General features: G+C 38.3%; 1 protein-coding gene across 1 annotated transcript in view; it reads left to right on the top strand.

Moving 5' to 3' along the window:
* Positions 1–24,987, top strand: part of TUSC3 (tumor suppressor candidate 3) — a 598,639-nt gene that overhangs the window by 308,039 nt on the left and 265,613 nt on the right. The window contains exon 3 of the mRNA XM_053703931.1: positions 24,338–24,455. Coding sequence (XP_053559906.1) covers positions 24,338–24,455 — 118 coding nt within the window. The remainder of the gene's footprint in view (positions 1–24,337; positions 24,456–24,987) is intronic.

Here is a 24,987-nt window from a genome sequence, read left to right as displayed (position 1 = left end):
ACAGAATGTCACCTTCAATATGTAGGTTTAACTACTACTGATGCCAACACACGTATTAGGAATCATCTTTCAACTATTAAAATAGGAGAAGCAAGCACACCACTTGTTAAACATTTTGCTCATATACACCAGAAAAGCAATAGGACATTTAGATGGCAACTAATCGAACACATTGGTTACCCCTCGAGGGGGGGAGACAGAGGTAGGCTGCTTGGGAAGAGAGAGATGTTCTGGATCTTTAAATTACAGACACGGGTGCCCAGAGGCCTTAACTCTGAATATGATTTGATCAACTATTGGAAATAAATCCCAGTAATTATTTTACTTATTCTATAAGTTAACCTTATATATTTCTTTTTAGGTAGTCTTTTTTAGACACTGCACCCTTCCCCTTATGTTTCATCACCTTAAGGTGCAATATATGGTTACAACCACTCGCTTCCATGTATAATACATCAGTTATTTCCCCCATCCATATATTTAGGTTTATATCCAGCTTCTACATTTTAGATACTTTTTGTATTAGCCATATATATTGATACTGTATAATATTGGAGGGTAGTTCAATAGATAAAACTCAAGTGTTTAATGTACAGATATAAATAGAGTATTTGTTCTAAGGGTCTGTTGTACATATTTTTATATATATTTTTATATTTTCTTGATGTACAAGAATTGTAATAAGTCGTGAATTTGTACATAAGTGTGCAACTTTCATCTATAATTAATTAGGATCTAATTCATTTCAGCATTATTTCCACTGATCCATTACAGTCATATAAAATTATATTCATTGCATTATATGTACATATTCATTTTGTTTCTCTCATCTTTAACTGATTAGTTTTAGTTCTTATGCCAGTTATTACTTTCCTATATTTATAGCGTAATTATGTATTTAAGCAATTATACACTTTTATAGTGATAATTTGTAATACTGACATAGCTTTATAGTTAGTGTTTAATGTTAAACTGGGTTATGTACACACCCACACTATTCGCTCTTAGGATTGGATAACAACTTACCAATGAGCTTAGAGTATTGCTCTTAAATTTCTTAACACATGTGTACTAGTTAGCTACGACTACGGCCCTGAGCCGAAACATAATTGTACTCCCTGCAAGTGTGCTTGTTTTACTTGGACCTCCTGGTTTTAATGGATCCAGTTTGGATTTTGCAATAAAGATTAGACTTTTAACTTAACCCTCTGCCTTGGTATAATTCCTTTTTTGTTTGCTGCCTACATCAAGACCAGGCATACCACAGGCTCAGGGAGCTCCCGGATTGCCCCATATCCAGAGTGGATTACAGTTCGTGATTCAACTATCCCCATTGGTCAAGGACCACACGTGACCGGACACACCTCCTGTAGCCATACACACGCCGCTGTAGACGAGATCGGCTAGGAGCGATTGTACGCTGATCGGCTCGGACTATTTGTGACCGGACACACCTCCTGTAACTCCACACATGCCATAGTGGATGAAATCGGCCAGGAGCGATTGAACGTAAACTTGTTTGGACACTGTGAATCTAATGGTGTGGTGAGTCTATACTGTTTATTACCGCTACAGTATTGACTGCTATCTATAAGTTAGCGACTGAATATAGACTGCCAAAGTTTGTTCAGCCATCTGTGTCTGAGAGAGATTTACCTCCAAGTCACGTTCGTGGTCAATCATACATACTACCAATAAACTAATATAAGGAGAGTGGAACTTTTAACACAGCATTTTATTGAGTAATTTGGGGATTCTCTGGTTACTAATATTGACGTTGATTGGATAGGGCAAACGTTTACATTTGAATCGATTTACATTCCGGTTTTGGAAATCAGGTGTTTAACTTTCTCATTCAACTATATATATATATATATATATATATATATATATATATATATATATATATATATAGTTTTGTATATACATTCTTTTTTTCTACTGTTTGTTAAACTCCTAGGGGAGAGTTTATAACTACTGCTTTAAGGTCATAGCTCTAGCACTTTCCATTTCCTCCTACCATAATATACATAAAGAATTAGAATTAGAAATATCTAACTGATTATATTATTTAATAAATCCCTTAAATTTAAATGCAAGTTCAGAAAGTCTTTGAAGTATATTATGATACATTTTGCAAAACAAATGATTTCCTGACAGTGAAAGAAATGTTATTCCAACTGTGTCAGATTGGAAAATTCAAGTTACTCTGTTACTGTCTTCGGAAAAATACCTTTTTCACCAGACAAAACAGATGGATCATTGCTATTCTGAAAAATTTATTTGGGAGGAATATCTTTCATCTTCATAAGGCCATAGCGTTGTCTTATTATTCTTTATTGTTTTATTTCCTGAATGGCAAGACAAATTTCAAACATTATTGCTGGAGAAAATGTATTATTCTGAATATGAAAATCCCCATGTTGCATAAAACAATATGCTCATGCTGTCTTTTTTATACGGCTATATGTGTGCTGTTATAAGGATCAGTCTTATGCTACTGTGTACCCATTGCAGTATTATTGTTGTTGTTTTTTGTTGTTATATAATTTGAAATGTTTAATAAAAAAAAAAATTAACTTGGAATTTGAAAATGGTGTGCTGAATCATGAAAGAAAAATGTTGGGTTTATGTTCCTTTTACTCAACTTTGCTGTGAAGAAGAGGCATGTGTTTTCTGCAGATACAAATTCACAGTTTTGAAAACTACAAAACCAAGAATCTTTGATAATATCTTCTAGAAAGAAAAAAATGGCAAAAATAATATTACAGAAACCTCTGGGAGAGAATGGCATTGAGAATAAATGAATAGAATTAATTTACCAAACTATTAAATATTAAAGCCATGAATATACAGCCTCATATTACATAATTAAAAATGACTCCTGATTTCAGGATAAATAACCTTTGAATTATAATGTACCTTAAATAGAAACTATATTTAGATAGATTTTAATCAAAAAAGCATTTTATTTAAAAAAAAAAAATCATAGTTAAATTAAAAAAAATAAATCATAGTTAAATAAAAAAAAAATCAGATTTCTTTATTTATTTTTTTACCCATCCTGGTTTTAAATATTTATATTCATGAACAGAGTGTTACCTTATTAAATAAAACAGTAAAATAAAATTGAGACACAAAAGCTAAAGTTTTGGTCTATAAAGAAAATGTTTCTGCAAAATTAAAGGCAAGAATCACCCGGCATTCATTAAAAGGCAATCCAATTTAAACATTGATGCAATTTGTGATGTCCTTTATTAGCTTGTGATTAAAAGAAAGATTTAATACAGGTGAATTGATTATAGTGGAAAGCAATTATCTAGATAACAAGAATAAATAAACAGTTTGTTCATTACGTTAGAAAAGTTGTACTTTCCACAGCCCAATTGATTGCAGTAAACTTTGTGTACTCTTTGTATAATCACCAATGCTTGTAAACAGAAGAAAACATTTGTATGTCTGTCACAACTTGCAAATAAATTATTCAGTATTAGCTTTCCTGGCAAAAAAATATGTTGTTCAGTAGTTTAAGATACTATCTGACTAAAATGTTCTATATTTAATGTATAAGTAATTTATTTTAAATATAGGAGCAACTTAGAATACGTGTAGGTGTCTTGAATTCAGGCATTTAAATTTATTTGCTTAAAGGTGCTGGGAATACTAAATGAAGTTAGTAGATAATGGTTGGGTGTTGTTAAATATGACCCTTTAAAGAGACATTTAAGTCAAAATTAAAGAGACATTATAGGGCAAACATTCCATGCTCTAATTTGTTAATGCTTGTAAGTTTAGTAATACTGACCCTTCGCAGGGGTTAAATGGACATGACATCCCACATTTTTCTTTCATAATTCAGGCAAAGCATACAATTTTCAGCAACTTTACAGTTTACTTCTATTGTCAAATTTGCTTCATTCTCTTGGTATCCTTAGTAAGCTGCCAAATACGGAAGAAGATGGCTGCTTACGGCCTTCAGCTCTTTTCTGATCCGGATTCCTTCTTGTGAGAGTACAACACACTTTAATCTGTGCAAATTCAGATCTTAGCGTGTTGCACTTTCACAAGGAAAAATGTGTCTCCGAAAAGAGCCAAAGGCCACGAGCGGCCACCTTCTTATACATTTGGCAGCTAAATAAAAGCCTTAATGCACAAGCTTTAAAGGACATAAAACAGTATGAACTAACATAAGTTTTTAAATATATAATGCAGCCAAAGCTTACCTGCAAAATGGTTTCTATTTTAACCTTCATTAACCCCTTTAATTCAGGTAGAGTTTTGTTTGCAGCAAGCTCCCCCCTGGACATTTCCATACATGGAAGGTGCTATACAGGCCATATCTATGGAAGAATGCACTTGTGCACATGCATGGTAGGGGGCTCAATCATATGACACCTGACTAAAACAGTGCACAGTATAATGCTGAAGCTTTCACAAAGCATGCAACATTATCCCCATGGAAACAAGCTAGCCTCTTGGCAACAAACAATCGCAGTCTCAGATGTCCCTCCTCAACCCCCCTTTACTTGCATAGGTAATTACCTCACATGCACAATTTGTTACATAAAATCTCAGCGTTTGGAGTAAGACACTGATTGGGGGGGGGGGGGGAGCAAGCTTCACTTGGGAACTCTAAAGTGTTAGTAATTTTGCAGATTTTTGGAAATTTTATTGAAATACCTATAAGCTTTTTTTACACTTTTTCTTTCACACACTGTTTTATCTCAGTTGACCCTTTTAGAATATGCACATAACTCAAAATGTGTTATGGCACTGATTGCATGCTGTATCTGAATCATTAAACTTTAACCCTTTAAGTGCTAACAACGGCTCTGAGCCATTGCAAACTGTCCCAGTCAGGTGCTGATGATGGCTCAGAGCTGTCACTAGCACTCGCCACCTTGAGGGCAATCTGGGGGCTCCCACCTACTCTCACCCTGGGAATCTGGCCTAAATAGTGAGAGGCATAGCTGGGGCTTCACAATTTGTGGCATGCTGCTTAGAAGCCTGTATCTCAGGCATCTAAGTAGCTACAGACCCCCAAGACCCACCATTGGGAAGGTAAGCTCCTAACCTTTCCAACGGTATAAGTCTTGGGGATCTGGAAAAATATATATATTTAAAAAAAGGTAAAAAAAAAAAAAAAAAAGGTAAAATCCAGCTTATCACCCAGGTGGGAAATGGCTTAGCAGGGTTCATTTGTACCTCACCTTAGTTACAGAACTAGGGGTTATAGAGGGAGTAACATCCAAGTTATTAGAAACATCTTTGTTCCTTTTACACTGAAGTATTATTTTTAGTACATATTTGATGTCCAACAAAGTCCTGAAAGCAAATAAAAATGTTAGTGTGGCAAAGCCCAGTCCTTTTGATAAAACATTTATCTGATCAGATATTAACTGGAATTCAGAAAGATTATGTTAGTCCTTCTTGTAATTCTTCTTCTTTCGCCTATCTGATCGCTGTGATTTTTTCGTAATGGGATGTTCTTGTTCTTTGTCTAAAGGCAGACAACAAGCTCCTCATTCTCCGAATCTCCAGATTCACTTAGATATCATTACACCTTACACATACAATTGTTTTTTGTTGTAGTTATCTTTATTTATTCACTTATGGATTTGTAGATACGCTGCTATGGGTCCTACAGAGAAATGCTTATAAAGTCCATATAATGTTACATTTCTTTTATCTAGTCACATCATATATTTATTCTATCATCATTTACTACACATATTAGGATTCACATCCATATCATTACACTTATCATCAACTACTGTAAACATTGTATTGTTGATTCAGATGTGACACATACAATTAGTTATATTATATATTAAGTTTTTCATGCCATTATCATTTTTATATTATCACGTATAGATTCATAGTTTTATATCCATCTTCTAGTCACAATGTTCTATATATATCTCACCACGTATTTATTCGTATATATGTTTTAATTTTTTTTTTCTTCACTCATGCTCTTATATCTATTTTTCATATCCCCATGTTGTTTATTATTATAGTTTATTTCACATAGGTTCGCATCATAGGCATACATATAGGTACACAATTCTTTCTTCAGTCCACATATCACGTATTTTATCGTCATAGCAACACTCTCAGTCACATGTTTACATTCATTGTCCTATCATCACTATTATGTGATATATACCCCTTTACCTCTCACTTGTTTCAAATATTTGAAACGTGATTTTCATTAGTCACGCTTAGCTTAGTCACATACGCCTAGATTTAGAGTTTGGCGGTAGCCGTCAAAACCAGCGTTAGAGGCTCCTAACGCTGGTTTTTACCGCCCGCTGGTATTTGGAGTCAGTCAGGAAAGGGTCTAACGCTCACTTTGCAGCCGCGACTTTTCCATACCACAGATCCCTTACGTCAATTGCGTATCCTATCTTTTCAATGGGATCTTTCTAACGCCGGTATTTAGAATCGTGGCTGAAGTGAGCGTTAGAAATCTAACGACAAAACTCCAGCCGCAGAAAAAAGTCAGGAGTTAAGAGCTTTCTGGGCTAACGCCGGTTCATAAAGCTCTTAACTACTGTGCTCTAAAGTACACTAACACCCATAAACTACCTCTGTACCCCTAAACCGAGCCCCCCCCCCACATCGCCGCCACTCTATTAATTTTTTTTAACTCCTAATCTGCCGACTGCACACCGCCACCACCTACGTTATCCCTATGTACCCCTAATCTGCTGCCCCTAATACCGCCGACACCTACATAATATTTATTAACCCCTAATCTGCCGCCCCCAATGTCGCCTCCACCTACCTACACTTATTAACCCCTAATCTGCCGACCGGACCTCACCGCTACTATAATAAATGTATTAACCCCTAATCCGCCTCACTCCCGCCTCAATAACCCTATAATAAATAGTATTAACCCCTAATCTTCCCTCCCTAACATCGCCGCCACCTAACTTCAAGCATTAACCCCTAATCTGCCGACCGGACCTCACCGCTACTCTAATAAATTTTTTAACCCCTAAAGCTAATTCTAACCCTAATCCTATCACCCCCCTAAATTAAATATAATTTAAATCTAACTAAATAAATTAACTCTTATTAAATAAATTATTCCTATTTAAAGCTAAATACTTACCTGTAAAATAAACCCTAATATAGCTACAATATAAATTATAATTATATTGTAGCTATTTTAGGATTAATATTTATTTTACAGGCAACTTTGTAATTATTTTAACCAGGTACAATAGCTATTAAATAGTTAAAAACTATTTAATAGCTACCTAGTTAAAATAATTACAAAATTACCTGTAAAATAAATCCTAACCTAAGTTACAATTAAACCTAACACTACACTATCAATAAATAAATTAAATAAACTACCTACAATTATCTACAATTAAACCTAACACTACACTATCAATAAATTAATTAAATACAATACCTACAAATAATCACAATGAAATAAACTAACTAAAGTACAAAAAATAAAAAAGAACTAAGTTACAAAAAATAAAAAAATATTTACAAACATTAGAAAAATATTACAATTTTAAACTAATTACACCTACTCTAAGCCCCCTAATAAAATAACAAAGACCCCCAAAATAAAAAAAATGCCCTACCCTATTCTAAAATTAAAATAGAAAAGCTCTTTTACCTTACCAGCCCTGAAAAGGGCCCTTTGCGGGGCATGCCCCAAAGAATTCAGCTCTTTTGCCTGTAAAAATAAAAACATACAATACCCCCCCCCAACATTACAACCCACCACCCACATACCCCTAATCTAACCCAAACCCCCCCTTAAATAAACCTAACACTAAGCCCCTGAAGATCTCCCTACCTTGTCTTCACCACGCCGGGTTCACCGATCGATCCAGAAGAGCCTCTGATGTCTTGATCCAAGCCCAAGCGGGAGCTGAAGAGGTCCATGATCCGACTGAAGTCTTCTATCAAGCGGCATCTTCAATCTTCTTTCTTCCGGATCCATGTAGTTCATCCCGCCGACGCGGAACATCCATCTTCACCGACGACTTCCCGATGAATGCCGGTTCCTTTAAGGGACGTCATCCAAGATGGCGTCCCTCGAATTCCGATTGGCTTATAGGATTCTATCAGCCAATCGGAATTAAGGTAGGAAATTCTGATTGGCTGATGGAATCAGCCAATCAGATTCAAGTTCAATCCGATTGGCTGATCCGATCAGCCAATCAGATTGAGCTTGCATTCTATTGGCTGATCGGAACAGTCGTCGGTGAAGATAAATGTTCCGCGTCGGCGGGATGAACTACATGGATCCGGAAGAAAGAAGATTGAAGATGCCGCTTGATAGAAGACTTCAGTCGGATCATGGACCTCTTCAGCTCCCGCTTGGATGAAGACTTCAGCCGGATCATGGACATCTTCAGCCCCCCGCTTGGGCTTGGATCAAGACATCAGAGGCTCTTCTGGATCGATCGGTGAACCCGGCGTGGTGAAGACAAGGTAGGGAGATCTTCAGGGGCTTAGTGTTAGGTTTATTTAAGGGGGGTTTGGGTTAGATTAGGGGTATGTGGGTGGTGGGTTGTAATGTTGGGGGGGTATTGTATGGGTTTTTTTTACAGGCAAAAGAGCTGAATTCTTTGGGGCATGCCCCGCAAAGGGCCCTTTTCAGGGCTGGTAAGGTAAAAGAGCTTTTCTATTTTAATTTTAGAATAGGGTAGGGCATTTTTTTATTTTGGGGGTCTTTGTTATTTTATTAGGGGGCTTAGAGTAGGTGTAATTAGTTTAAAATTGTTGTAATATTTTTCTAATGTTTGTAAATATTTTTTTATTTTTTGTAACTTAGTTCTTTTTTATTTTTTGTACTTTAGTTAGTTTATTTCATTGCATTTATTTGTAGGTATTGTATTAAATTAATTTATTGATAGTGTAGTGTTAGGTTTAATTGTAGATAATTGTAGGTAGTTTATTTAATTTATTTATTGATAGTGTGGTGTTAGGTTTAATTGTAACTTAGGTTAGGATTTATTTTACAGGTAATTTTGTAATTATTTTAACTAGGTAGCTATTAAATAGTTATTAACTATTTAATAGCTATTGTACCTGGTTAAAATAAATACAAAGTTACCTGTAAAATAAATATTAATCCTAAAATAGCTACAATATAATTATAATTTATATTGTAGCTATATTAGGATTTATTTTACAGGTAAGTATTTAGCTTTAAATAGGAATAATTTATTTAATAAGAGTTAATTTATTTTGTTAGATTTAAATTATATTTAACTTAGGGGGGTGTTAGTGTTAGGGTTAGACTTAGCTTTAGGGGTTAATACATTTATTAGAGTAGCAGTGAGGTCCGGTCGGCAGATTAGGGGTTAATTATTGTAGGTAGGTGGAGGCGACGTTGGGGGCGGCAGATTAGGGGTTAATAAATATAATATAGGGGTCGGCGGTGTTAGGGGCAGCAGATTAGGGGTACATAGGGATAATGTAGGTTGCGGCGGTGTACGGAGCGGCAGATTAGGGGTTAATAATAATATGCAGGGGTCAGCGATAGCGGGGGCGGCAGATTAGGGGTTAATAAGTGTAAGGTTAGGGGTGTTTAGACTCGGGGTACATGTTAGAGTGTTAGGTGCAGACTTAGGAAGTGTTTCCCCATAGGAAACAATGGGGCTGCGTTAGCAGCTTAACGCTGCTTTTTTGCAGGTGTTAGTTTTTTTTTCAGCTCAAACAGCCCCATTGTTTCCTATGGGGGAATCATGCACAAGCACGTTTTTGAAGCTGGCCGCATCCGTAAGCACCGCTAGTATCGAGAGTTGCAGTGGCGGTAAATTATGCTCTACGCTCCCTTTTTGGAGCCTAACGCACTGAAAACGCAGCCATTCTGTGAACTCTAAATACCAGCGGTATTTAAAAGGTGCGGCCAAAAAAAAGCATGCGTTAGCTACGCGGGTCGTTACCGACAAAACTCTAAATCTAGCCGTTAGATTCTAAAGAACACCATTATGGATGAGAAGTGCAAAAGACACAGATTGCACACATGTTAGAAAGCCAATATTAAGCTCAGTATGGGATACATTAATCCCAATTCGACATCTACTATCAGTCTACCAGATACTGATCACATATCCGTTGAAGAGCCTCTGATTATATAAAAAAATGTTTTTTCTAATCATTTTGTTTTTATATTGTCCTCATATTTCCTTTCGGAAAATACCATTTTTATATTTCTAAGGATACAGGGGTTTCCAATATTCACTACAGGGAAATCCACGAATACCACATTCAAATAACCCAAAGGAAATCTAATCATTGGTTTTTACTGAGACACCTTTCTCTAGTATGATATTCAAGCAATATCATTGGTCTAGAGTAACACACCCCTTCTAGCTTTCCTGTTGTGATAGAAGTACACAGCGTTATCAACATTTAACATTACAATTAAGGACATCTACATTTTCACAGACTAGACATAGTTGTTTCTCTATCACGACTACATAGTTGAAACAAAGTGCATTTTTTCATTTGATATGTCTTGTAACAGCATTGACCAATAAACACACAATCATTGGCTAAGAAACACACCCCCCAATAGGAACAATTTGATTGGCAGATCAATACCAAACACTTTTGAGACATATACTATTTCAGCATTTCATATTGCGATAAGTTGGTCCACTGTGCAAACTTCAGCATTGAAATCTCGCTGTAATATTAGGCTCACAGCTGTTAGATAAAGCCCACAATAGACAAATACAAGTTTGGAGATACACATAATTTTAACATTAAATATTTTGACTGGTCTGTTTTATGCACAGACTTTAGCATTGAAATGCCGCTGTGATATTTTTGCTAACAGCTGTTAGACAAAGTCTACAACAGCGATCGGGAGAAAAAAGGAAACTTGATATAATGTCTCCAATAAATAGGGGATATAGCATACAAGGTAATAATGATCATATCTTTTTCAGTATATTTGATTTTATACGAACAAACAAATGTGTCAATAACTTTAAGGTTCTTTTTAAGTTTATGCAGAAACCTGTTTAACGCATATTTCATTTTTTGTCTGTGATGAATATGTGGCCAATTGCTGATTTGCTCATTTTATTTAAATATTTTAGATACATTATTTTTTAAGAAGAAAATGTGTAATACAACTAATTAATGTAACACCTGTGAATTAGGGTTGAACTAGGGCGTAGCCTGCCACAACATAGGTTAGTGGCTACATAAATAGGAGACTTCAGTTAGATATCAGTACTACCTGCCTGAGGAAACAGCGTGGTTAGCGCTGAGAAACGCGTAGCGTGTTTTACTGATTATATATCACTTTGTATTTTATCTGTGAATTGTTTTTAACTTTTTGGATTATACAACAATTTTTATATACTGAAGTCTCCTGTCCTTCACTCACGGTTCACCAGCCTTTGGAACAAGATCACAGCCTTTGTGTTTATGTGCGCTGGGCCACTACAATATACCCAGCTTGCTTCATTAGCACTATAGTGTGCTTCATGCCAGGTGAGTATCCATTTTATTGGTAGCTACCAGTGGGTGCTCATTTGACTGACTGATCTGCACTAGGAGTCGCCCTCTTCTTTCTTTTCATTTTCATCTATCTATCTATCTATCTATCTATCTATCTATCTGTGATTGTCAATATCACCAGCTTGATCTTACAGATAGACATTGTGAACATTGAACACAACCCTGCCCTTTCTGATTTTTTTTTCCTTATATTTATTATTTTGGAGTTGATTCCATTATTTCCAATATCTGCTCCCGATATGGCTGATATGGGAAGTTTGTTGTTTGAATGATTCCAAAATGGATTTGTACACTAAATGCCCACAGCTGAGAACGAGTTTTAATACAAAATTTGCCAAATATTTGTTTTTTGATCGTTAAAGGGACAGTTCACCCAAAAACTTTCTCCCCTTTAAATTATTCTCAATGATCCTTTTTACCTGCTAGAGTGTATTAAATTGGTTGCAAGTAGCTCCTTTACTCATATTTCAGCATTTGAAATAGCTGATTTAGCTTGTGGTTTCCCAACCTATACTGAAAGTTTTGATACTGGCGTATATGCTATTGACAAGCCTAAGTAAATACAGCCAGCAGAAGAGATTACACCCTCAGTGAGGGTCATGATAGTTAAGTAATAAAATGATAATTTTCCAGTGTTCTCTCTATGTATTGAGCTTTGGTGTTCCAGACAAATATAAGATAAGGAAGCAAGTCTGTGTACATAAAAGTTATAACATAATGAGATCTGATATTACCTGAAGCTCAACCCATTGTAATAGGCTGTGGTTTCAAAGCACAAAACCAGCTACTTCATATCCCAGAGGCAGAACTTTTTTCACTTTCTGCGATTAGATTATTTTTTTTAGTGAATTTTTCTGCAGGTCATTTTTAAATCGAATTCAATTTTAAATTAGGCATTTACACTAAAGCACCAGTTCAATTGCAACTTGTTAGTTAAATGGAGAATAAAGCAATATTTAAAGTTTTATAATATAGTGCAGTAGTTGAAAATTGCATTGAAAATTAGCTGCAATATAGTCCAATATAGAAGTAGTAATAAAAAAAGGTGCATTGCTCATACAAACGTCTTACATTCTAAAAAAAACAGCTTTGTAGACAGTTAAAGGCTAGGGGATGGGCTTGAAACAATCATCTGAGAGCCAGTCAATCAATGCACTACTGCTTACACAGATAGCGCAGCCAGAGAACAGCCTAATGTGGGGCAGCGCTGAAAAGTTAAATCGCTAACAATTCCTCCATGTATCCTGTTCTTTCTGCAGACATGCTGCATTTTCTGTGATGACATCTCAGATCACTGCATGTTCTGCCTTGGGGCTTCATATACACAAATAAACCCAAAAATGCAATTTCTAAAATATTTTATACTCTGCAGTTGGTATAACAAGTCATTTAAAATACATTTATGGAAAAACAATTTTACAGTGTACTGTCCCTTTAAGTACTTGTTATCAGGATTGAAGCTGGGAATCCATCCAAAACTGAGATATTCAAAGATCCTTTCACACCTCTTAAGCTTACAGTGCAGTTCTTTTGAATTAACCCCATTGTACATTATATTAACTCCTTTGTACAGTGTGTAAGGAAAATAGGTAAATGTGTGAGATTAACTTGTTGTAATCCAAATCCATCCAAATCAATAGTAAATATGAATACCATTTTGTATATAGGCATGATGGGTACATTGGGCGTGTTTTACCAATGTGTCAGGGTTTTTACCTGTTTTGTTTGCCATGTGCTGCTGGCAGCCATTTTACTCACCTCTCTTGCAGACTATGGTGCATTGTGGGGGATGCTGCTCATTTCCTGCACTTCCTTTTATGGCCAGACTGGTGTGCATCATCCATGTGAGACAGGATGCAGTCTCAGAATTGTGATGTCATCACTTATTATTTAAAGGGCCTCTGTTCAGTATGCTTTGCCTTTGTTTTTGTCTCAGACCTGTTTGTGAGAGCTCTTGTGTATTACCTGGCTATCTGACCTCCCTCCTGGTTCCTGATCTCTGGCTTGTTCCTGACTCTGCTGTTTTCCTTGTTCCTGATTATGGCTCGTCTGACTACTCGCTTTGGCTCCTGACTCGGCTCATCTGACTATTCGCTTTGGCTCCTGACTCGGCTCATCTGACTACCAGCTCTGTTTTTTGATTCCTGGCTTGTTATTTGACTTATGGACTTTTTATTATTTTTTGATATTAATAAAGGTGTGATTATATTTGCACTTCTCGTCTGTCTGATTCCTGGCACCCTGACATTATGCAAAGGCCTTGAATCCTGATGGTGCTGATAATCCACCTTTACCTGCCATAATTTCCAGGATGGATGAACAGGATCACCACTTGGATCAATTTGCACTAGCCCTGCCAACCCTGCTGACTCACACTGCACATTTGGACCAAAATGTCCCGCAAGTTATGGCTGCTCCTGTTTCCGCTGCTGCACCTAGTCCTACCAGGAGCATGTCCCGTTCTGTACCTCTACCTCAGCGATATGGAGGCAATCCTAATCAGTGCAGAGGGTTTTTGAACGAGGTGGGCATTTACTTTGAGATGTTACCTCAGGCTCTTCCCTCTGACAGAGCTAAGGTGGGATTTCTCATCTCGTTACTCTCTGACACAGCTCTTGCCTGGGCTAATCCCTTGTGGGAGACTAATAAACCTGTGATTTCAAATTACCCTGAATTTGTGGCCTCCTTTCGAAGGGTATTTGATGTTCCGGCTCGCTCCTCCTCTGCTGCTAAACGACTCATGTCCATTCAGCAAGGTACAAGATCTGTTGCTCAGTATGCCATTGAGTTTCGTACACTTGCCGCAGAGGTAGGTTGGAACAATGAAGCCCTTGTTGCCACCTTCTTTCATGGGCTCTCTGATGCGATTAAAGACGAAGTTGCTGCCAGAGATTTACCAGAGGATCTTGAGGCATTGGTGTCTTTTTTGATCTTAATTGACATCAGACTAAGTGAGAGGCCCTCTTTCAAGGAGCGCTTGTGGAAGCCTCCTGTTCCGTTGTCTCCTACGTGTTCGATCCCACCCATGCCTCCTTCTCCTCCCTTGCCTCCTGGTCCGCCGAGTCACCAGGTACTGCTGAGCCGATGCAGTTGGGATTCACGCGTCTCTCCGCGGCAGAGAGGGCCTTTAGGAGGAGGGAGGGGCTCTTTATTGTGGGTTACAGGGCCACCTTTTGAAGTCTTGTCCTACATGGCCGGGAAACGCTCACACCTAAGGTCCTGTCGGGGGCAGATCTTGGGTGGTTTATACTCGTCCCTGGAACCGCTAAAGGAGATACCTTTGGTCATGGTTGTCCTTTCCTGGGTGGACTCCTCCATAGTCACCCAGGCTCTTGTTGACTCCGGTGCTGCGGGCTATTTCATTGACAGTGTTTTTGTATAAAAACACTCCATTCCTGTTTTGCCTCAGTCCGTTCCGCTTGTTATTGAGGCCATTGATGGCAGGCCCCTTCAGCTTGCACTCGTTACTCACAAAACTGCTCACTTGTCCTCAGAAACCAGTTAAAGTCTTGTGCACTTCTTCGGTATCTCAATTGCCAGAGGAGTACCAAGAGTTCCTAGACGTTTTTGACAAGGTGCGTTCCGGTACGTTGCCTCCTCACCGGTCTTACGATTGTGCCATAGACCTGCAACCCTGAGCCATTCCTCTTCGGGGCCAGGTTTACCCTCTTTCTGTATGCGGAGAATTGTGCTATGGAGGAGTATGTTGCCGATGCTCTGTCGCGGGGGATCATTCGCAAATCCTGCTCTCCTGCAGGGGCTGGCTTCTTCTTTGTAAAGAAGAAGGGTGGCAAGTTAAGACCATGCATCGATTATAGGGGTCTTAATCATCTTACCATTAAGAATGCTTACCGTATTCCGCTCATTACGGAACTCTTTGACCGCCTCAAGGGAGCTAAGGTCTTTACTAAACTTGATTTGAGAGGACCGTACAATCTCATTAGGATCAAGGAGGGCCACGAATGGAAAACAGCATTTAACACCAGGAGCGGGCATTATGACTATCTTGTAATGCCCTTTGGCCTATGTAATGCTCCTGCTGTTTTCCGGGAATTTATAAATGATGTCCTACGAGATATGTTGCAACAGGGTGTTGTGGTGTACTTAGACGACATCCTCATACACTCACCCACACTTGAGGCTCATCATTCTGATGTTACATGGGTTCTTCAGAGACTACGTGAGAATGGCCTGTTTTGTAATCTCGAGAAGTGTGAGTTCCATCAGACTCAAGTAACCTTCCTAGGTTATGTTATCTCCGTTGCAGGGTTCTCCATGGATCCTGATAAGTTATCTGCAGTTCTGCAGTGGCCTCGCCCAGTTGGTCTTTGGTCTATTCAACGTTTTTTGGGGTTCACCAATTACTATAGAAAGTTTATTAAAAACTTTTCTTCCTTGGTCAAACCTATCACAGATATGACCCGTAAAGAGAATGATCCACTCCATTGGTCACCTACTGCTATTAATGCCTTTGATAGTCTTAAGACTGCCTTTGCTGCCGCTCCAGTTCTGGCTCATCCTAACCCTGTTCTGCCTTTCGTTCTTGAGGTTGATGCGTCTGAGACTGGAGTAGGTGCCCTCTTGTCTCAACGTCCTATGCCTGACGGTTCCTTGTATCCTTGTGGTTTCTTCTCTAAGAAATTGTCTCCAGCGGAGAGCAATTATGAAACTGGCGACAGGGAATTACTCGCTATAATTTTGGCACTCAAGTAATGGAGGCATCTTCTGAAGGGTACTAGCGTGCCAGTGCTCATTCTTACTGACCACAAGAATTTAACTTATCTTTCTGAGGCAAAACGTTTGTCACCCCGACAGGCCAGATGGGCGCTATTTTGTCTCGGTTTAATTTTGTGGTCTCCTACCTGCCTGGTAGTAAGAATGTTAGGGCTGATGCCCTCTCTCTACAATTTTCGCCTCTGTCCAAGGAGGAGTCCAGTTATACCTCCTGACCATATTTTGGCTACCATACGTACTAATTTGACTTCTCCCTTGGGGGAGGAGATCCTGGCTGCACAAACCAATGCACCTCCTGAGAAACCTAGTGTTAAGTGTTTTGTTCCTGAGAATCAGGTCACCCAGGCAAGAACCAAATTATTTGGTCTGTCACTCGACAATTCTGGTGGCCAGGTCTTCGTTCTGATGTTGCTGCATATGTTGCCTCCTGCTCAGTTTGTGCACAGAATAAAACTCCTCGACGTCTTCCTGTGGGTCTTCTTCAACCTATTGCTAATGGTGAGCGTCCTTGGACAGATCTTTCCATGGACTTCATTGTGGAGCTCCCTGTTTCCAATGGCAATACTGTTATCCTTATGGTGGTTGACCGTTTTTCTAAAATGTCACATTGCATTCCCTTGAAGTTGCCTACCGCTCAGGAGCTTGCTTCAATTTTTGCCCTGGAGTTCTTCCGTTTACATGGGTTACCCAAGGAGATAGTGTCGGACCGGGGTAGCCAGTTTGTTTCCAGATTTTGGCGTTCCTTTTGTGCTCAAATGGGGATCCAGCTTTCCTTCTCCTCGGCATATCACCCTCAATCCAATGGGGTTGCAGAATGGTCTAATCAAGCTCTGGAACAGTTTTTCCATTGCTATGTCTCAGATCACCACAATAATTGGTCTGAACTGTTACCTTGGGCTGAGTTTGCTCGTAATAGTGCTATTAATGCTTCCTCCAAGTTATCCCCGTTCATGGTGAATTATGGGTTTCAACCATCCTTGTTGCCAGATTCATTCATGTCTCAGGGTATTCCGGCTTTGGAGGAGCCTCTCCGGAAACTCCATTCCACGTGGGTGCAGATTCAAGATTGCCTTCATCGTTCTATGAAGCGCCAAAAGTTCCAGGCTGATCGTAGGCGTCTGCCCGCGCCTTCTTACCAGGTTGGTGAGAGAGTTTGGCTGTCCTCCCGCAACTTGAACCTTCGTGTGCCTTCCAATTTACTGGCTCCCTGTTATGTTGGTCCTTTTCGAATACTCCGACGGGTCAATCCTGTGGCTTACGCTCTTGACCTTCCTCCTGCAATGCACATCTCCAATATTTTTCATGTCTCCCTCTTGAAACCATTGGTTGTAATCAGTTTACCACTGTGTTGCCTCGTCCCGTCCTATCTTTGTTGACAACAATGAGGAGTATGAGGTCAGCAGCATTATTGACTCTCGTATGTCCAGGGGCTGCGTACAGTATTTGGTTCACTGGAGGGGCTACGGTCCGGAGGAGCGTTCATGGGTTCCCTCCTCTGATGTTTATGCTCCTGCCCTCCTCCGTGCCTTCCATGCCCGTTTCCCCAATAAGCCTTTTGTCCTCCCGCGGGGAGGGGTCATTGAGGGGAGGGTACTGTCAGGGTTTTTACCTGTTTTATTTGCCATGTGCTGCTGGCAGCCATTTTACTCACCTCTCTTGCAGACTATGGTGCATTGTGAGGGATGCTGCTCATTTCCTGCATTTCCTTTTATGGCCAGATTGGTGTGCATCATCCATGTGAGACAGGATGCAGTCTCAGAATTGTCATGTCATCACTTATTATTTAAAGGGCCTCTGTTCAGTATGCTTTGCCTTTGTTTTTGTCTCAGACCTGTTTGTGAGAGATCATGTGTATTACCTGGCTATCTGACGTCCCTCCTGGTTCCTGATCTCTGGCTTGTTCCTGACTCTGCTGTTTTCCTTGTTCCTGATTATGGCTCGTCTGACTACTCGCTTCGGCTCCTGACTCGGCTCGTCTGACTATTCACTTTGGCTCCTGACTCGGCTCATCTGACTACCAGCTCTGGTTTTTTATTCCTGGCTTGTTATTTGATTTATGGACTTTTTATTTTTTGCTATTAATAAAGGTGTGATTATTTTTGCACTTCTCGTCTCAGTCTGATTCCTGGCACCCTGACTCAATGATTATATTGACACTTTTAACATTTTAAAAAGTATTGTTTTTTCATTTTTTTCATTATTTCTATTCATTTAACAAGCATCATTCTACGGTTAGCTAGATATACATCTGAAATCAGGTGGCCGAATCTTATCTATTATTTTGAAATTCTTTTAAAATGAGTTTGTAACAGTTCTCACACTGTCAGCTGTGAAACCGCTTCATTGCAATAAAGTAGCTGCAAAAATGCTGCGCTTTGAAAGGATTGCGCCTTTGTGACCGGGATTTCAAAAGGAAATGCAAATTCATGACCGAGCTATTAAACAAGATCACACCTTCAGCTAAAATTCCTAAATACTTACATGAACTAATGTGTAATAATACGTTCTTTGTTTCGTTTGTTTTTCTTCTTAAACTTTGCAAAATAAAAGTTTAACATAAAAAAAACATGTCTTTCACTTCTCTAGGTTGCCAAATGCTTTTTTTAGTGATGTATGTGTTTTTGCCTCATAATAGCCGCAAAACAAATCCTTGGAACATTTATTATTTTTATTTCTGTTCCTTTTGTTTTGAGACCCTCCAGATATTAGTTATTCATCCTGTGGGATAAATGCCAGCATCTCATATTGTAATATGTGGCAACGTTTTGCAAAAATGAAGGACTTAATGAAAGGGAAGAATGATTTTGAGACATGTTTTTTAGCAGTTAAACTCTGGAACATTATTCTATAATACTTTGTAAGTTTGTAAAGATGCGGCCGGTAAGGAATAATCTGCATTGTGTAATAATGTTCTGAAGTAGTAAGTAAAAAACAATACATCCAGTTACACCACAGTTACATGCTTGAGATAATGGGGGCTAGTTATCAAGCCGTCTACTTTTCTGGCTTCGCCGGCCCAATACGTCCGCCTAAGCTCGCCTACCTTCGCCGCCGCGGACCTGAAAAAATACGCCTAAGTTATCAAATAAAGCTGTCAAAAAGCCGCGGGGCGATGAGCAGCGGACTGTGACAGTTATCACTCATCCGATCTCGCTGCCCTTCGGCTTTTTCCCAGCTTTATTGCTAGCCTGTCACTAAGCACTCACACTAAACTGCACTGTTCTACCCCCTATACCGGCGCCCCCGGAGCCCCCCGCAACTCAATAAAGTTACTAACCCCTAAACCGCCGCTCCCGGACACCGCTGCCACCTACATTATACCTAGTAACCCCTATCCTGCCCCCCCTATACCGTCGCCCTCTATTATAAAATTATTAACCCCTATCCTGCTGATCCCGCACCTCTCCGCAACTAAATAAATAGTTTAACCCCTAAACCGCCGCTCCATGAACCCGCCGCAACCTATAATAAATTTATTAACCCCTATCCTGCCCCCCACTACGCCGCCGCCACTGTAATAAAATGATTAACCCCTAAACCTAAGTCTAACCCTAACCATAACGCCCCCCTAACTTAAATATTAATTAAATAAATCTAAATAAATTAACTCTTATTAACTAAATGAATCCTATTTAAAACTAAATACTTACCTTTAAAATAAACCCTAATATAGCTACAATATAAATAATAATTATATTCTAGCTATCTTAGGATTTATTTTTATTTTACAGGTACCTTTCAATTTATTTTAACCATGTACAATAACTATTAAATAGTTATTAACTATTTAATAGCTTACCTAGCTAAAATAAAGAGAAATGTACCTGTGAAATAAATCCTAACCTAAGTTACAATTACACCTAACACTACACTATACTTTAATAAATTATTCCTATTTAAACTAAATACTTACCTGTAAAATAAACCCTAAGATAGCTACAATATAATTAATAATTATATTCTAGCTATCTTAGGATTTATATTTATTTTACAGGTAACTTTGTATTTATTTTAGCTAGTTAGAATAGTTATTAAATAGTTATTAACTATTTAATAACTACCTAGCTAAAAGAAATATAAAATTACCTGTAAAATAAATCCTAACTTAAGTTACAATTAAACCTAATACTACACTATCATTAAATTAACTAAACTACCTACAAAGAACTACAATGAAATACAATTACATAAACTAACTAAAGTACAAAAAATAAAAAAAGCTAAGTTACAAAAAATAAAAAATTAAGTTACAAACATGTTAAAAATATTACAACAATTTTAAGCTACTTACACCTAATCTAAGCCCCCTAATAAAATAACAAACCCCCCCAAAATAAAAAAAATCCCTACCCTATTCTAAATTACATAAATTTCAAAGCTCTTTTACCTTACCAGCCCTTAAAAGGGCCATTTGTGGGGGCATGCCCCAAAAAGTTCAGCTCTTTTGCCTGTAAAATAAAAATACAACCCCCCCCAACATTAAAACCCACCACCCACATACCCCTAATCTAACCCAAACCCCCCTTACAAAAACCTAACACTAATCCCCTGAAGATCATCCTACCTTGAGTCGTCTTCACTCAGCCGAGCCACCGATGGAACTGAAGAGGACATCCGGAGCGGAAGAAGTTAATCCTCCAAGCGGCGCTGAAGAAATCTTCCATCCGATGAAGTCATCATCCAGGCGGCGCTGAAGAAGTCTTCGATCCGGCCGATGTCATCTTCAAAGAGGCGCTGAAGAGGTCTTCTATCCGGGCGAAGTCATCTTCCAAGCCGGGTCTTGAATCTTCCTTCCGCCGACGCGGAACCACCTTCTTCACCGACGGACTACGACGAATGACGGCTCCTTTAAGGGACGTCATCCAAGATGGCGTCCCCTCAATTCCGATTGGCTGATAGGATTCTATCAGCCAATCGGAATTAAGGTAGGAAAATCTGATTGGCTGATGGAATCAGCCAATCAGATTGAGCTCGCATTCTATTGGCTGTTCCGATCAGCCAATAGAATGCGAGCTCAATCTGATTGGCTGATTGGATCAGCCAATCGGATTGAACTTGAATCTGATTGGCTGATTCCATCAGCCAATCAGATTTTCCTACCTTAATTCCGATTGGCTGATAGAATCCTATCAGCCAATCGGAATTGAGGGGACGCCATCTTGGATGACGTCCCTTAAAGGAGCCGTCATTCGTCGTAGTCCGTCGGTGAAGAAGGTGGTTCCGCGTCGGCGGAAGGAAGATTCAAGACCCGGCTTGGAAGATGACTTCGCCCGGATAGAAGACCTCTTCAGCGCCTCTTTGAAGATGACATCGGCCGGATCGAAGACTTCTTCAGCGCCGCCTGGATGATGACTTCATCGGATGGAAGATTTCTTCAGCGCCGCTTGGAGGATTAACTTCTTCCGCTCCGGATGTCCTCTTCAGTTCCATCGGTGGCTCGGCTGAGTGAAGACGACTCAAGGTAGGATGATCTTCAGGGGATTAGTGTTAGGTTTTTGTAAGGGGGGTTTGGGTTAGATTAGGGGTATGTGGGTGGTGGGTTTTAATGTTGGGGGGAGGGTTGTATTTTTCTTTTACAGGCAAAAGAGCTGAACTTTTTGGGGCATGCCCCCACAAATGGCCCTTTTAAGGGCTGGTAAGGTAAAAGAGCTTTGAAATTTATGTAATTTAGAATAGGGTAGGGCTTTTTTTTATTTTGGGGGGGTTTGTTATTTTATTAGGGGGCTTAGATTAGGTGTAAGTAGCTTAAAATTGTTGTAATATTTTTAACATGTTTGTAACTTAATTTTTTATTTTTTGTAACTTAGCTTTTTTTATTTTTTGTACTTTAGTTAGTTTATGTAATTGTATTTCATTGTAGTTCTTTGTAGGTAGTTTATTTAGTTAATTTAATGATAGTGTAGTATTAGGTTTAATTGTAACTTAAGTTAGGATTTATTTTACAGGTAATTTTGTATTTCTTTTAGCTAGGTAGTTATTAAATAGTTAATAACTATTTAATAACTATTCTAACTAGCTAAAATAAATACAAAGTTACCAGAAAAATAAATATAAATCCTAAGATAGCTATAATATAATTATTAATTACATTGTAGCTATCTTAGGGTTTATTTTACAGGTAAGTATTTATTTTTAAATAGGAATAATTTATTAAAGTATAGTGTAGTGTTAGGTGTAATTGTAACTTAGGTTAGGATTTATTTCACAGGTACATTTCTCTTTATTTTAGCTAGGTAAGCTATTAAATAGTTAATAACTATTTAATAGCTATTGTACATGGTTAAAATAAATTGAAAGGTACCTGTAAAATAAAAATAAATCCTAAGATAGCTAGAATATAATTATTATTTATATTGTAGCTATATTAGGGTTTATTTTAAAGGTAAGTATTTAGTTTTAAATAGGATTCATTTAGTTAATAAGAGTTAATTTATTTAGATTTATTTAATTAATATTTAAGTTAGGGGGCGTTAGGGTTAGGGTTAGGTTTAGGGGTTAATAATTTTATTACAGTGGCGGCGGCGTAGTGGGGGGCAGGATAGGGGTTAATAAATTTATTATAGGTTGCGACGGTGTAGGGGGGGCAGATTAGGGGTTAATAAATGTATTATAGGTGGCGACGGTGTAGGGGGGGCAGGATAGGGGTTAATACATTTAATATAGGTTGCGGCGGGTTCAGGGAGCGGCGGTTTAGGGGTTAATACATTTATTATAGTTGCGGTGGGCTCCGGGAGCGGCGGTTTAGGGGTTAATATGTATAGAGTAGCTTGCGGTGGGCTCCGGGAGCGGCGGTTTAGGGGGTAATAACTTTATTTAGTTGCGGCGGTGTACGGGGGGTCAGATTAGTGGTGTTTAGACTCGGGGTACATGTTAGGGTGTTAGGTGTAGACAGCTCCCATAGAAATCAATGGGATGTCTGTCAGCAGCGAACTTGTACTTTCGCTATGGTCAGACTCCCATTGATTCCTATGGGATCCGCCGCCTCCAGGCTGGCGCTTTGAAAACCAGGTACGCTGGGCCGTAAAAGTGCCGAGCGTACCTGCTAGTTTTTTGATAGCTAGCAAAAGTAGTGAGAATGTGCCGCACTTGTGTGCGGAACATCTGGAGTGACGTAAGAATCGATCTGTGTCGGACTGAGTCCGGCGGATCGAAGCTTACGTCACAAAATTCTACTTTTGCCGGTCTCGAGCCTTTGATAACTAAGGCGTATCAGCCTCGCCACAAATACGCTGCGGAATACGCAGCGTATTTGAGGTTGACGGCTTGATAACTAGGCCCCAATCTGTTCATATTAAATCTTTTTTCTACTATTGGGTGTTTATTGAGAATTCTTCTTTTCTGATTAGTTGCATGTTTCCCTCCCTGCAAATGACTGCTGAGCTTCTCTCCTGTTGTTGTATAGTTACATGTTATGCTTATCCATCTGATTGGCTGTCTGCCGTGCTCTCCCCACCCCCTCTAATGTGCTGCCTGGGACCCTCTTACTGCCCTTCCTATTAGCTTTGATATCTCTCCTAGGGACTGATGAACAAAGATTATTCTTTTAGCCACCAATCAGCAAGCGCTACCCAGGTCTGAACCAAAAATTGTCCGGCTCCTAAGCTTACATCCCTGCTTTTCAAATAAAGATACCAAGAGAATGATAATAGGATAATAGTTGCTTAAAATTACATGCTCTATCTGAATCATGGAATAAATTATTTTTATATTTCATATCCCTTTAACTAAAATTGTGGGGCTTTACAGGAAAAGCAAAAAGGCAGAAAACAATGTGGTCACAACGGTGTATATACCTGTGTATATGTATGTGTATATGTATGTGTGTATATATATATATATATATTTATATATATATTATATAGATATATATATATAGGTGCGTGGTGTGTGTGTTTATATCCACTACTGTGAAAAAGTGTTAGGCAGGTGTGAAAAAATACATATCTATAAATAGATAACATCTGAATATTTGAGATGAAAAAACATTTTGTACTTAAAATATTTAACTTGCTGTTTTCATTACTTTTATTATGTTTAAAAATACTTTATAATGTACATATTATGCATATTTCTTCAATAGGCAAGCTAATGAAGAATACCAGGTCCTTGCAAATTCATGGCGATATTCTTCAGCATTTTCCAACAAACTTTTCTTTACCATAGTGGACTATGACGAAGGAGCTGATGTTTTCCAGCAGGTAAAGTAACATTCCATGACTCTTATTCAAATTAATCACAAATGCAATGCAAACCCATTTTATGAAAGCAAGGCTGAATTATTCTTCTAAACCATTCCAATCAATTGTAAGAGTAGCTGTTTGAATAAGTAAACCACTTTTATTACTTATATAAAAATATAGAAACCTGGTTAAACATTAAAAAACATTAAGAAAAAAGGTTTCTACTAGTTCTCACAAAATATTTCACATGGGTATTTACAGACTTCTGCAGAAACAAAGTGATGCGTCACTATACAAAAAATAAAGCATTCATGCCAATTGATTCAGTATTTATAACAATCAAATGTGTTTGAATGTAGTTTGTTACACTTAACCAGTAGTACTAATGACTGCTCAATTAAGATTTTCATATCATTTTGTGAATTTTTTTTTTTTAAACATTGATCACTTCATGACGATTATATATACTCAAATTTTCTTTTGTTCCAACTGAAATAGAATCTTTAAAATGCAGATTTTTTTAAATATATATATACTGTATTTATGTATA

This window comes from Bombina bombina, chromosome 2 (genome assembly GCF_027579735.1).
Source record: "Bombina bombina isolate aBomBom1 chromosome 2, aBomBom1.pri, whole genome shotgun sequence".
NCBI classification, from domain to species: Eukaryota; Metazoa; Chordata; class Amphibia; order Anura; family Bombinatoridae; genus Bombina; species Bombina bombina.
The sequence above is the reverse complement of the archived record's forward strand: the minus strand, read 5'-3'. Positions and strand labels throughout refer to the sequence as shown.